This window comes from Eptesicus fuscus, chromosome 20 (genome assembly GCF_027574615.1).
Source record: "Eptesicus fuscus isolate TK198812 chromosome 20, DD_ASM_mEF_20220401, whole genome shotgun sequence".
In the NCBI taxonomy this organism is placed as follows: domain Eukaryota; kingdom Metazoa; phylum Chordata; class Mammalia; order Chiroptera; family Vespertilionidae; genus Eptesicus; species Eptesicus fuscus.
The window spans coordinates 41,032,466-41,045,550 of NC_072492.1; the positions used below are offsets into that span (position 1 = coordinate 41,032,466).

The 13,085-nt window shown below is 58.2% G+C and overlaps 1 protein-coding gene and 1 long non-coding RNA gene across 3 annotated transcripts; both read left to right on the forward strand.

Annotated features, from left to right (window-relative positions):
* Positions 1–1,532: 1,532 nt before the first annotated feature.
* Positions 1,533–6,707, forward strand: HOXB9 (homeobox B9). 2 transcript variants are annotated; one of them, XM_054708917.1, is made up of 3 exons: positions 1,533–2,071; positions 4,690–4,921; positions 5,774–6,707. In XM_054708917.1, the coding sequence occupies exons 1-3, from the start codon at positions 1,549–1,551 to the stop codon at positions 5,793–5,795; spliced, it is 777 nt and encodes a 258-aa protein (XP_054564892.1). In that variant the 5' UTR covers positions 1,533–1,548; the 3' UTR covers positions 5,796–6,707. The 2 variants fall into 2 exon arrangements, with proteins under 2 accessions (XP_054564892.1, XP_008151970.1); XM_008153748.3 differs by lacking the exon at positions 5,774–6,707 and having other exon boundaries at positions 4,690–4,925.
* A 981-nt stretch (positions 6,708–7,688) lies between these two features.
* On the forward strand, positions 7,689–12,828 carry LOC129147315 (uncharacterized). Its single transcript, XR_008554679.1, has 4 exons — positions 7,689–7,753; positions 8,855–9,142; positions 10,297–10,355; positions 12,626–12,828. It is a non-coding gene; the product is annotated as an uncharacterized LOC129147315 (long non-coding RNA).
* Positions 12,829–13,085: the final 257 nt, after the last annotated feature.

The following is a 13,085-nucleotide window of genomic DNA, read 5'->3' on the forward strand; positions in this document are numbered from 1 at the left end:
CTCGCAGGCCACTGCACCCAGGGCAGAAGCGGGGAGAGCAAGGGCTGGGAGGTGAGCCGGAAGCCAGCCAGTGGCCCCCCAGGGAATCCCAGCTCAGGGCCCCAAGAATTGATTCCAACAAAACAGGGGATTTGGAAACTCCAGCCAGAGAAGGCGGCGGGTGGGCGGGAGACTCACCCCCCAGGCTGCCTATGCTGGTTGGTGCCCAACACTCGTGTTTGGAGATCTTTCTGGACGGCAGTGAGGGGTGAGAGGAGTGGGACAGGAGAGCCTTGAAAGGCTCCATCCTCCCTGGGTGGCAGGGGAGGTAGCTGGACCCCTTCCCACACCTCTGCTCGCTGACACCTTAGGCAAGTCCCCTCAATCCTTTGTCACATCCAGCTCCCCATCTGGGCAATTTTAAGGGCCTGGCCTGTTATTCCGTGGAGGGAAGGAGAAATGGCTGTGCCCTCCCCCCACCCCAATCCCATACTTCCCTCTGGCCAGGGCCAAAGAGAGGTCCAAGAAGTCTGAAGGAGCTTTGGCTAGGTGTATTCCACTCTTCCAGAGGCTCAACTTCCCAGGGCCCGATGAATCCCTTTAAACTCATGCAGGTTCTAATTTTAGGACAGCTAAAATTTTAGGACAGGATTTTGGGACACTCACCCCCCCTTATATTCCCCTCTCTCAGCTACTGAGGGGTCAGGAGAAACTCCCAGGGCAGTAACCTTCCTCAAAGAGTCACAGAGAGCCCCCCTCCAAAGAGGATACCCGTCTTTAAACCCCCCAACTTCTCTCCCCACCATCTCCAATGAATGGCTGCTGCGCAGTTGTTTAATACACATCTTGTGACAAGAAGACAGAAAAGAGGAAAGGAGGACCCCGAGGGATGGAGTGAAGGTGTGTGTATTGGGGCGGGGAGGGGGGGAACACTCCCCCGGTTAATTATGCCGTGGGCCCTTGTAGCTGCTCCCAAGCTGGGGCTCCGTCCCTCCCACCGTCCTGCTCTCCCTCTCTCCCTCCCCGACCCGCCTGGGGAGAGGGCTCCGCAGCCCGCGTCCCTCCAGAGGCAGCCCGCCGCTTCCCCTCCGCCTCTCCTCCGCCCCCGCCACCACCCCCCCCCCCATCGAGAACTCCACCCCCCTTCCTGCAAAAGGCGGGGGGACCGGGCGGCCGGCTGCTCTCGCTGAGGTTACGTGGCCGCCCGAGCCCTGACGTGGTAGCACATTGCATCAGCATAAAACAATCCATCCTCGATATGGAATGCGGTGCGGACGGCTGACAGCGAGCGCGGCCCCCTCGCCGGATTGATTTACGCCGGAGCTGACGCTTTATCAGGCAGTCGGAAAAACTTTGACCAATCATTTTGCAAGGAGCGCCGAGCCGGGCTGCTCCACTGTACTTTGTTGGCTGAGAAGTTGAGCAGGGGGTGGGGGTGGGAGGGTGGGGGGCCGGGGGGGTCGTGTCCGAAAGCCCTCACCCCGGTCTGGGTGCCACCTCTCCCTTGCCTGGGCGCCGCCGCGCGAGCGCTTCCCTTCCCCCTTGCTAGCGCCCGGATAATGTCTGAGAATGTCCATTTCTGGGACGCTTAGCAGCTATTATGTCGACTCGATCATAAGTCACGAGAGTGAGGACGCGCCTCCAGCCAAGTTTCCTTCCGGCCAGTACGCGGGCCCCCGGCAGCCGGGCCACTCGGAGCACCTGGAGTTCCCCTCCTGCAGCTTCCAGCCCAAAGCGCCGGTGTTCGGCGCCTCCTGGGCGCCCCTGAGCCCGCACGCGTCCGGAAGCCTGCCGTCCGTCTACCACCCCTACCTCCAGCCCCAGGGCGTCCCGCCGGCCGAGAGCAGGTACCTCCGCACCTGGCTGGAGCCGGCGCCGCGCGGCGAGGCGGCGGCGGGGCAGGGGCAGGGCCCGGCGGCGGTGAAGGCGGAGCCGCTGCTGGGCGCGCCGGGGGAGCTGCTGAAACAGGGCACGCCCGAGTACAGTTTGGAAACTTCGGCGGGCAGGGAGGCCGTCCTGTCTAATCAAAGACCCGGCTACGGGGACAATAAAATTTGCGAAGGAAGCGAGGACAAAGAGAGGCCGGATCAAAGTAAGTTATAAAAAGTGAGGAAATACCCAGGCCGAAGGCCAGGCGAGGGGGAGGGGAGAGGCCATAAACTGCGGACAATGTGAAGGGAAACCGCGGCGCAGCCGGAGAGCGAGCGGGGGGCGGAGGGACGAGGGCGGAAGGAAGGAAGGAAGCCGGCCGGGTGTCCCCGAGGGGAGCCCGGGGCCGCGGGAGGAGCGACGCCCCCACTGCGCCAAGTCCGGGAGGAAACGGGGGAGCAGGGACCAACTCGCTGCTCTCTCGGCCTCCCTCCCTCCCCCCACTTGCCCGGAGGCCCGGCGGAAAGCTCGCGGGGAGGCTGGGGACGGCGGGCCCGGGGAGGAGCTGGCGGGGCCGGCGGCAGCCCGCGAGGCGGAGTGCCCGCGCGGGCAGGGAGGGAGCGCACGCGGCGGCCCCGGCCCGCGCGGCTGGCAGGGCTCCCCGCGCCACGCGCGCACCGTAAAAGCGGGCCAAGGGGAGGTGGGAGGGGGCTCATTAGGATTTTATTTGCGATGCAACAGCTTGGCGGAGGACGGAGCCCAGCAGATTTCGAGCTGGAGCGGCTCAGGGTCCGCGGCCGGCGCTGGGAGGGGCGGGGAAGCCCCGGACCCGGGCACTGAGCCCCTCCCCGGGTGCGACGGCCCCTCCCCGGGAGCCTTCCCTCCGGCCGCCTCCTCCTCTCCTCCGCTTCCTCTCCCGGGCTGCGGCTTCCTTTTCCTCGGCCTCCCGCTGCTCTCCCGGGGCTCCCTAGCCCCAGCCGGCGCTGTCCGCCTGGCGGGGAGTCGGGAATCGCTTCCGAACTTCGGGACCGACAGCCAGAGTGGAAGAGAAGAGACCCCGAAGGGACCCCCGGGGAGAGGAAGGGTGGGGGGAGAGAGGCTTACGGAGAGGCGCAGAACTTTACCCTCTGACGGCAGTTTCTCTTCACCTCCCACTCCTCCGTCAGCACCCCCTCCGGGAACCGAGTCTGGCAATTTCCCGGAGGTGCTGCTGACTGAGGGTGGGGCGGTGGTAGGGAGGGTCCAATTTTTTTGTCTTTAAGGTTGAGAAGAGGAAATTGGTTGGGGACTCGGCCCCAACCAATAACCCTCAGGCTGGTGGGGACAAGTCCTCACCCCTTCCTCTTTTTGGAGAGTGGGGGGTCAGATGCTTACTCTCTGCTTGCTTTGCCAGATTTCCCACAACAGAGTGGAGCACAGGCCCTTTGGGGTGTTCCTAGGGCCCCACTCCCCTGAGGGCCCTGTGGGGTCCCACCTGCCAGAGCTGGCATTTGGGTAACACCAGGCTCTTCCCCAAACCCTCCCTGCTCACACCCAAATGGAGCCCCCCACCCCCAGGCCCCCCAAACTCTGCCTGGAAAACCCATTATTGCAAGGCAGCAGTTTGGTTAGGATCAATTATTAACATTTTTTCCTCTTTCATATTTAATGCGAATGTAGGTCCTATCACAGGCAATCACATTAAGGAAATGGCGCTGCAAATTGGTAAGACATGGTACTCAGTGTAGGATGGACCAGATTATTTTTTAAAAAAATATTTCGTGCTTTTTTTTTTTATTTGGGGAGAAGGAATCTAGTAGAGGGTGGCTATTATTTTTAATAGCTCGGCTTTATTTGGCAACTTTTCTGAGTTCCAGGATAGGGAGAGAGAGAGTAAGGAGAAGAGAAGCCGGTAAATAGTTCTATCCCACCCCCCTCAATTACCCCTTTCTCTGTTCCCCTTCACCACACGGAGCCAGTGGGATGAAGTGTGCTGTGAAGAGCGCTCTGTTACCCCCGCCCTGTCCTTACCCCTGGCTCCCCGCCTTGGGACTGGAGCAATCTCGCTTCCCAATTTCCCTGAAGTTGCTTTCCCCAAACTGCGAGCTGAGCAGGAGCGGAAAAGGAGAGACTATTGCAGCCATAAGTTATCGGGGAGCCCCCGGCGCTCCCTGGTCCACAGACTGGAGCTGATATATGGTTGCAATTGGGGTTGCTTGTGAATTGGAGTGTGCTGGATGTTTGCATCTCTAAGTGCGGACACACATTTGTGGTGTGTGTGTGTATATGGGGGGGGGATCTCTACATGGGCATTACATGCCTGCTACCATGTGGCCAAGAGACTAGAGCTTGTGACCGAGGCACGGTGGACTGGGACTGGGCTGGCGGGCCAAGAGGTCTCTTGTCTGTGGCTGAACAGAAGCTGCTCTCCCCCAGCCCAACCCGCTCACCTCCCAGACCTAGAGCGAGGACCTTCAGATCAGCCACCCCTAGTTAGACCGGTGGTGCAGGGGGCGGCGGGGGGGGGTCACCATGCTGGGCTCTGACTTGAGTCCTTACCTGTTTGGACCCAAGTGTAGGAAGAGATAGAAAGAGGACCGCAGGCGGGCAAAGCTTTGGCCATGCGGGGCGGCCTGGCATCTGGTTGGCTCCCTCCTACCCAAGTAACCTCCACCTGGAGATGTCCACAGCTGCTCCTGACCCAGTGCTGGGCCCCTTTCTGGGAACTTGAAGGCCCCGGTGCCCCTTTCTCCAGTGCCAGATGGGGAGTAGATTGCCAGGGGTGTGCCCTCTTGGAAGGAGAACCCTTCATTCCCCCACCCCCCCTTCCTTTCTTTGATTCTATCGCTGCTTCTCTTTCAGCCAACCCTTCTGCTAACTGGCTGCACGCTCGCTCTTCCCGGAAAAAGCGCTGTCCCTACACCAAATACCAGACGCTGGAGCTAGAGAAGGAGTTTCTGTTCAATATGTACCTCACCAGGGACCGTAGGCACGAGGTGGCCAGACTCCTCAATCTGAGTGAGAGACAAGTCAAAATCTGGTTTCAGAACCGGCGGATGAAAATGAAGAAAATGAATAAGGAGCAGGGCAAAGAGTAAAGACCCCCCCTCCCCTCCCCGCTCCCTCCCCATCTCAAGCTTATTTATAAGTGGTGGCTGCAAAGCCAGTGCTGTCTGGGATGTATTCAAGTGGGTGGGGAAGGGAGTCTTGCTCTTCAAAGTCCTTTCCCCCCCGCAATCTAGAGCCTCCTTTCTGCCGCCCTCACCAGCCCTCTTCTCCCTAGAGCTCAGGAGAAAGTTTTGTTAATTTAGAAGGTAGATGTAGTTGGTTCTTAAGAAGGGAATGGGCCACAAGGAAAGAGAGACCCTAGTTGAACCCCTAGCAATCCCCTCCCCCGCCCCCAGTTTTTTCGGGGAAGCCCCAGCCCCTCACTTCCAGCCTGCCTGTTTCCCTCTCCACCTATCCCAATGCCACCCAGGGACACTCCAGCTGCACACAGCCCAGCACATGCCCTCATACATGAAGCCTGGGGCCCACAGTAGTGACAGGGAGAGCTCACAGCCAACAACTCCAAGGAAGTAACCTCCCAAGTGCAGACCATCCGGGCACCGCCAATCTGTTGGAACAGCCAGCACACCATCAGGCAGATTCTACCCCTGATGCAAACACAGAGCAGGATGCCTAGAGACACGCTCCTGAATGAGGCATCGCAGCCCAAGGGGCTGAATATCACCATGCCACCCCCACAGAACCCCCAACTCTACCCCGCCACCGGGCCCAAGGGCAAAGGGGATCAGCTCAGCCCCCAAACTGGTGGGCTAGAGGGGGTAAGGGAAGGCAGCGGTAGTCTTAGGAGGGGATCTTAGGTTTTATGAAGGCATTCCACACATTTTGTTGCAGGAAACGTTTAATTCTGCATGTTGTTTTCCTCTCCTTCCCACAAAAGGAGGTCAAGTCGTGGGTCGTAAGCCTTGACAATGTTGTCCATCCGTTCATCTGTGTCCCGCTTGTCTGAGACTGTAGCTCCTCTTGCTCTCCACCGGCCCTGCATCCTTCCGCATCCCCCCCAGCTCCGAAATCAACTCTGGTTGGCCAAATCCACCTTGCACCAGCGAGTCAAGCCGGCCCCTGTAGGAAACCCTCCGCCCTCCACCCCTCTAGGTCAGCCCTGCCTCGGGCAGGAAAGCCGGGGCGGAGAGTCCCGTGGAGAATTGATTGAGAATCGATTCCTGAGCGCCCTTCCGGGATAAGTTGCGGCGGACAAGGAGGAGCAAAGGCTCCCGCGCGCGCGCGGCCCGGGGCGCACGCCTCCCCGCCCTGCCCAGGTCCGGACCCACTCGGAGGAGTCCCGGGAATTGGCGGCTGCCCGCCCGGGGGCGCAGAGAGAGACCGGCCCGGCGCCGATCTGCGATCCGCTCCGGGCCTGGATGGCGACCTGCACGGCTGCTTCACGCACGCTTCTGGGGATCAGTCCCGCGTGCAAAGGAAAAGGCGGATGGCACCTAAGCTTCAGGCCGAAGCTTCTTCCTCTCTCCTTCGCTTCCGCCCCCCTTTCCCCCACCTCTCCAGTCCCTTCAATTCCATGGACTCTTGCTTCTGCGTCTCCCGCCCTTGCAAGGGGACATTCCAGTAGAACTTTTTTTTTTTTGCTTTGTCAGTGGCTGTGAAATTGTGCTGTGTTTTGTGATTTCTTTGGGGGTGATTGTCTCGCCTGTTTTCAGTTGTCTCTTATGTGGGAGGGTGGTGGGTGGGAGTGGGGAGGGTAAGGGGCCTAGAGCTCTGATTGTTTTGGAAGAAAAAAAAAAGAAAAAAGAACAAAAAATATATATCACTCTAGAAAATAAACCTCCTCTTGTGTCTTATTCTGCGCTGGCTCTTCTCACCTGGCCAGGACTAGAGGGTCTCGTTCCACGAGGGTGGCCTGGGAAAAAGGAAGTTTCTCCTTAGACGGTGCAGAGCAGGCTCCTGGTGGAGCTGAGAGCTGGGCTGCACCCAAGGGCCCAAGACCACTGCTTCCACTGAGCAAGAGCCTTCCCCGGGGAGCTGGGAGCTGGGGGGGCAGGAAAGGGAAGAGGATCGGTTTGGAGAGGGGTCTGGTCTCGCTTCCTCCCAAGTTGCACCAGGGACCTCCCACAAGTTCCAGAGCCAGAGGGAGGGCAAGGCCGGGCCCTGTGGCTCCTGGAAGCAGCTCTGCTCTCAGCTGCCTGAGAATGTCACCGTGGTTTGGTCACTTTAAAAATCTCATGCCAGTAAGGAAGGCAGGAACTTCCTTCTGCTGTTCCCCGCAGCCGCCGGAGGAACGGGTTAGGCAGAGAGGCCTCCGGGAGGCTGAGCCCTCCTTTCTTCCATTCAAGAGGATCAAACCCCTTAGGGCTCTCGGTTCCCCTCCTGGAATCTGAGGCTCCAATTTGAGCCCAAGGTAGCTCCCTTGGTATAAAGCGGGTGGAGGCTGGTAGAGGCGGCGACCTGGGCAGGCAGCTCCCAACGGCGGCAAGGAGAGAGGATTGAATGTGGAACAGAATTGTCTCAGGAGAGAGAGAAAAACATTCCCTTTCCAATCAGACCCCAGAAGTAAGTTCTGCTGGGAGAGGCACCTTTCTGTCCCCCTCAGACGGCGGTGTCCCCACCAGCGCCCCTTTGGAGACTGCTGTTCTGGGGGCAGTTCTGTCCTTCGCATCCAGGCTCTGGGACTGGGCTCGCACTGGGCTGGCGCTGGGGAACCCGCCTCCCTCGGAGCCTCCCACCTGGCCACCGCCGCAGCCCGGGGCGGCCGGCAGGGACCCTAAGGGTTGGGGTAGAGGTGGGGACAAAGCTGAACCTGAGTGAAAGGATCCTGGAGTGAAAAGGCCGGGCCTACCCCTCTCCAGCGAACAAAGGGATGCGCTAATCAGACCGCTAGCCGGAGGCAGGAGGAAACGGAGCTCCGGTACACGGCACCCGCCTCGTCCAAGGGTTCCATTCGGGTTATCGAATGGATCTGGCTTTAGAGTCTGTGTAGACTAGGCTCCCTCCTCCTCCTGGTCTCCCCGGAGCCAGCCGGGGCTGAGAGGGAGCCGGGAAGGCCGGGTGCCGCCCAGAGCAGCGCCGCGGGGCAGGGGGCGACCGCGCAGGGCGAAGGCTCGGGCGGCATCGGCGTCCTCCGCGGCGCTGGCTTCTTTCAAGACAGACAAAGGCGAGGGTGCGGAGGCCGGGGAGCCGGAGGTGGGGAAAGCTGCTGCCATAAAAGAAAGCGAGAGACTCGGAGAGGAAGAGCGCGGAGAGTGCCAGACAGAGAAGCCGGGAGAGGCATTCAATGCCGTGCGCGCAGCCATAAAAGAATATGACCGCTATAAAAGTTTATAGCGTATAAATTTCTGAAGGTTAAGAAACTAAACAGCAGCAAAGCAAACAGTGAGGGGAAACTTTCCGGAGCTGAGAGAGCCGCAGCTGGGCCTGGGCTCCGGGCCTGGCGGGGGGTGGGGGGCGAGGGGGGCGAAAGGTAGGAGGGGGGACCGGCTCCCAAGCACCCCCCCCTTCCCCGCCCAGTACCGGGTTTGAGGTTTCCGGGGGCCCCAAGGGGCAAAGAGGGGAGAAGAGGGAAGGGAGAGAGAAAAACACTTCGTTGTCACCAGTGCTTTAGAGAACGCAACTGGAACTCTGGTCTTTGTTCTTCACACCCCCCCGCCCCCCCCCAGAATCGGACGTCATAAAGAAGCCCCCTGCGCGTACACACACACACACACACACACACACACACACACACACGTCCGGCGGGGCCAGACGTCTGGGCGCGGGCAGCCTCTTGATCCTTTTACAGTCCCATTCCACCCTCTCAGGCCTCCTCTCCCCCCACAAAAAGCCCAATTGTTTCTTCTCAGAATCTGAAACAATCGTGTTGGGTTTGAAAAGTGCTCTAAACGGCTCACTGCTGGGCGGGCCGCACCAGCATTTCGGGTCTTGAAATGGGGGATTGGTGTCAGCCGCGGCTTTTCTTTTTTTCTTCCCCACCCCCTCACCCTGTGTTTTGGTTTGTTTGTTTTTTTTTTAGCTTCTCTGCACAATTCGACGAACCGTTTTCTGATTCCTTTTCTCTCCCCGCTTTTCTGCCAATAACGAGAAAGTTTCTCCCCGCTTCTCGCCCGGGGTGGCTGGCTCGCAGAGAAACTGGCCGAGCCGGTGGCGACGGCGCCTTTTCTCAGGACGGCCGCTAGATGGCAGCCTTGCTCCACGTGAAAAATCCCCGGTGCGGCGGCTGCGGGCGCGGGCGGCTGCACTTCGCACCTTCGGTGGGCCCTGAATCTACGAAGCGAGCGCTGCAGAAAGTCATGAATAATTTGTGCGTAATAAAAATATAGGGTTCATTATGGCCATTTCCCCCATTTTATAGATTTCAGATGTACTGATGTTGCGCCCCCCCCTCAAATGGTCAATTTTATGCATTTCCCCCAGGAGAAGGGCTCAGTGCTTCTCATTCCCCCAGTTCCTGTTCTGTGGGGCAACAAACGTAAATAGAACTGGGAATAGTAATGGTAGCAGTAGTAGTAGTAATAATAATAATAATAATAATAATAGGAATAATGGGTCTAAATAGAAGAGAATTGGTTCGGGAAAATGAGAGTTTTCCGGGGAGGGGAGCAACAGGAATGTCTGCGGATGCGGGTGAGCAAGTCAGGTGAGAGGGGAGAACCGGCAGAAGAAGGTCAGATGGAGAGGAAGCTGCGGGAAATCTGCTGCCAGATCCGCAGGAGAGGGACCTGGGTGAGCTAGCCCGGGAGGTGGGGGGGTAAGGGATGGAGGGGGGACAGTTTTTTGGGGGAAATGGATTCGTGTCTCTGGTGGGATTGGAGGTGCCCATAGCCGGCGAGGTGGGCTCCGCATGGACTGAGGCTCCAACAGCCTTTGTAAGTGTCGGGGTCTGGGCTGGGCGCGCGCCGGGTCCACCCCGGAGCGGGGCAGGGAGCGGGGCAGGGGCTCCCCGGAACGGCGAGGTGCGGAAGGCTGCCTTGTTTCGCCCGGAAAACGTGCGCGTTTTTCGGAAACGCGCGGGGCGGCCCGGCGGCGGCGGCTCGGTGTCACCCGGGGTCCGTGGTGTCCAGGTGCGAGCTCGGGCCCGGGCTCGGGGCGCAAACGTGGGGCGCACGGGTCCTTTCGCAGTTGAGCAGCTGGAGGCCTGGGCTCCGGGTGTTTCTCATTCTGAGCCCCGTGCACTGTCTGCCCATGGGCTCCTCGATTCCAAACCTCCCATTTCCTCCGGACCCAGCCCGGTCCGCGCCCCTCCTTGGGACCAACCTGCGCGAGAAAGAGACCCCCTCCCCCCTTAGAACCAGCCCTCTCCTCCCCCAGGAGCGGGGGCGCAGAGGCGAGCGGAGTTTCTCAACTTGGGTTTCGCTAATAAATCTGCGCTCCGTTGGGTGTTTATAAATTATCTCCTCGCTCTTTCTTGTTGCGTGTTTTTCTCTTCTTATAACAGAAACATTTTCCTTCCATCAGGAATTTCTGGCACGGTGTAGGGATGATTTAGAACAAGTCATTGAATTTCTACCTCACCGGTGAGTCCTCAAATCGTGACCATAAAATCCCCCCCCCACTCCCCCAGCATTTGATAAAAATGTTGCTTCGGCAACAACTTAACTCTCTCTCGCTTCCACTGCCTCGCCGCCCTCTGCGTCTGGGGTTGAAGATCCAACACTTTCCCTCCCTCTTCTCCCTTCTCTCTCCCTGGTCGCCCCGCTCCCATTCTCCAGATTCACCTTTGAAGGGCCAAGGGGCCCCGTGGTCACTTCCCCTGAGAAAGGCGATGGTTTGCTTTTTACAAAGGTTGGGGTGAATCGGATCCCCGGAATACATAGCAAACCACTCTCCTGAATAAACAACGAATGGAATGTATTTGTAAAACCTCCACTTTTGTTGCTAGAAAATGTCTCTTCTCTCTCTCTCTCTCTCTCTCTCTCTCTCTCTCTCTCTCTCTCTCTCTCCCTTCCTTCCTTCCTTCCTTCCTTCCTTCCTTCCTTCCTTCTTCCCTTCCCTTCCCTCCCTTCCCTTCCCTTCCCTTGGCCAGTGAGCCCCTCCGGAGCCCATTGGTTCAGACCCTCAGACCAGGGCCTTCTGGAGCCTGGCCACCACCATCACCAGGCCAGGCAGGCCAGCAGAGGCCACCCGCTTAAGGGCATGGCACCAAGTCGGTTCGGATCTGCCGTCCACATTTCAGGCCCCAGGCCCTCAGGTCTGGAGGGAAAGCCAAGCCCAAGGGGGAGGAGAGAAAATGGGGGACCCGGTGGCCTTGCCACATCCAAATCCCCTCTACTCCAAGGTCAGTTTAGGCGGTGACAGTGGCTCACGGGACGCTGAAAGCTAAAAGGTGCCCCCTTCCTACTCTCCCTCCGCAGCCAAGGCCTAGGGCCGAGGAGGGCGCCCGGCAGGGGCATCAAGGCCAGGTGCCAGGGCCTGGTGCCCAGCAGTGGCTCCAGTGCCCTTTGCTCCCTTTGATGTGCTGATAGGCTTGGCGGTGCCCTCTCCCCCAAGGATGCTGGGAAGGCTGGGAGGCAACTGGGCTTGGTTACCGGGTCCCCAGGCCTGCGTGCAGGAACGAGACAACCCAACTGGGAGGCACCTTGCTGGTGGCATCAGGCTCCTCTCCCATCACAGGAAGTTGGCCCCCCAAAGCCCTGGCTGGGCCCAAGTGTCTTCTAGAGACCTCCTCCCCATTCCAGACCCCCCCCCCCCACCAGGCTGTACAAAATCTGCAGAATCCTCGGTTGCAGGGGGAACTTTGCTCCGTGCCCATTAACCAGAAAGTTTCTTCTCCCTCTCCCGTCCCTCCTCACACCCTCCCAGACCCCTTCTCCAAAGGAAAGCCTGGCTAGTGTGTTGAATAGGGAACCGTTGGTGAGTGGTCTGGAGGTGTCAGAGCGGGTGGTGGCCTGGGGGCTCCAGAGAAGGGGGTGGGGACAGGTGCTCTCCACAGCTGAAGGAGGCAAAAAAAAAAAAAAATCTCGGAAAAGCCACCGTTTGCACCGAAAAAAAAAAAAAAACCCATAATCATTTTCATTTTGGCTTTGCCGCCCCCACCGAGCTGCAGCCGTGCAGCGGGGCGATCGAAGCTGCAGTTTTATAGCTGTAGAGGAAAGAACTCGTAAAATGCTAACAGCTTTTATGCGCTGCGGCATAAACAACAACAGACTCCGGCTTTATTGCGTTTTATAGTTTGTTAAAGAGTTTACAGGCGTTTTTCTGGGGGGGGCTGGTTACCCAGCCAATTCCCTTCACACGACAGTTAAACCTTTATCAATAATAAGGAAATTGATCATTAAAGCTTTAAATATGACTACCTCGTTTGTTGGAAAATATGTTTAGGAGAGGAAGCTGTATGATTTGATAACTTGTATTAAAATACCAATTACATTTATCGGACCTTTTAAAACTCAGCGCAATTAAGCCGTGTTCTTTTACATTTTTCCGAAGCGACCCTGACATTTAAAAAGACTCCAACTGCCTCGTTAAAAATCACGAAATTAACAGCGTGCCTGCGTCTGGCGCGTTGGGTCTCTGTGTGTGCGTGGTTGTGTAGGGTTTTTTTTTTTTTCCGTGACTCCCCCACATCAGCCTTTGGGGGTGGTCTGCGAAGGTATTTGATTTGTTGTGAGGGGAGAGATATCTCATTAATGTAGGTAGTTAAACAGATTTAATCCGTATTCATTCTCTCTCCCCCCTCTCCCTCTCCCCCTCTCTCTCCCCCCCCCTCTCTCTGGGTGTTTTTTTTTTCTTCCCCTCCTCCCCCCCCCTCGCGCTCTCCTCACTCCCTGGCGCTCGCTCGCTCTAGCTCTCTCGCTCGCTCGCTCTCTCGCTCTCACCCTCGTTCTGCGTTCTGTCCGGGAGGAGTACGGAGAAGCCAATAGGATGCGGGGTCTCTAATGGATGCAAATGATCATGAAAAGACAGTGCAAAATATGAAACAACTCATTTGCAGGGAAGTAAATCACCGAAAACTGTTTATGAACTGGCATCCTTTCTTCGAAATGTAAAGCGAGGACCTCTTTAAGTGGCGGTATATTTTTGTTTGGGGGGTGGGGGGTGGGGGGAGGGCGAGCGAGCCGGCTGCCATGCGAGCTTAGACTTTTGGAGGATTCGCTGTCCTTTTCTATTCCTGGAAATCACAAAAAGTGTGGCGGCTTCGCGGTCTTCTTCGCCTTTTTCCCTTTCTTTTCTTTTTCCCCCTCCTCCCTTTCCCTCTCCTTTCCTGGCGAGGGTGACTGGGAGCCGGCGAATCCGCGTTTTTTTTC

What these genes read in the sequence shown, in the direction of transcription:
- HOXB9 (XM_054708917.1), top strand. Translation starts at nt 1,549, where the DNA reads ATGTCCATTTCTGGGACGCTTAGCAGCTATTATGTCGACTCGATCATA. An exon ending in CAAAGAGAGGCCGGATCAAA is followed by an intron (nt 2,072 to 4,689) that starts GTAAGTTATAAA and finishes CTTCTCTTTCAG; the next exon opens with CCAACCCTTCTGCTAACTGG. An exon ending in AATAAGGAGCAGGGCAAAGA is followed by an intron (nt 4,922 to 5,773) that starts GTAAAGACCCCC and finishes TTCCCACAAAAG; the next exon opens with GAGGTCAAGTCGTGGGTCGT.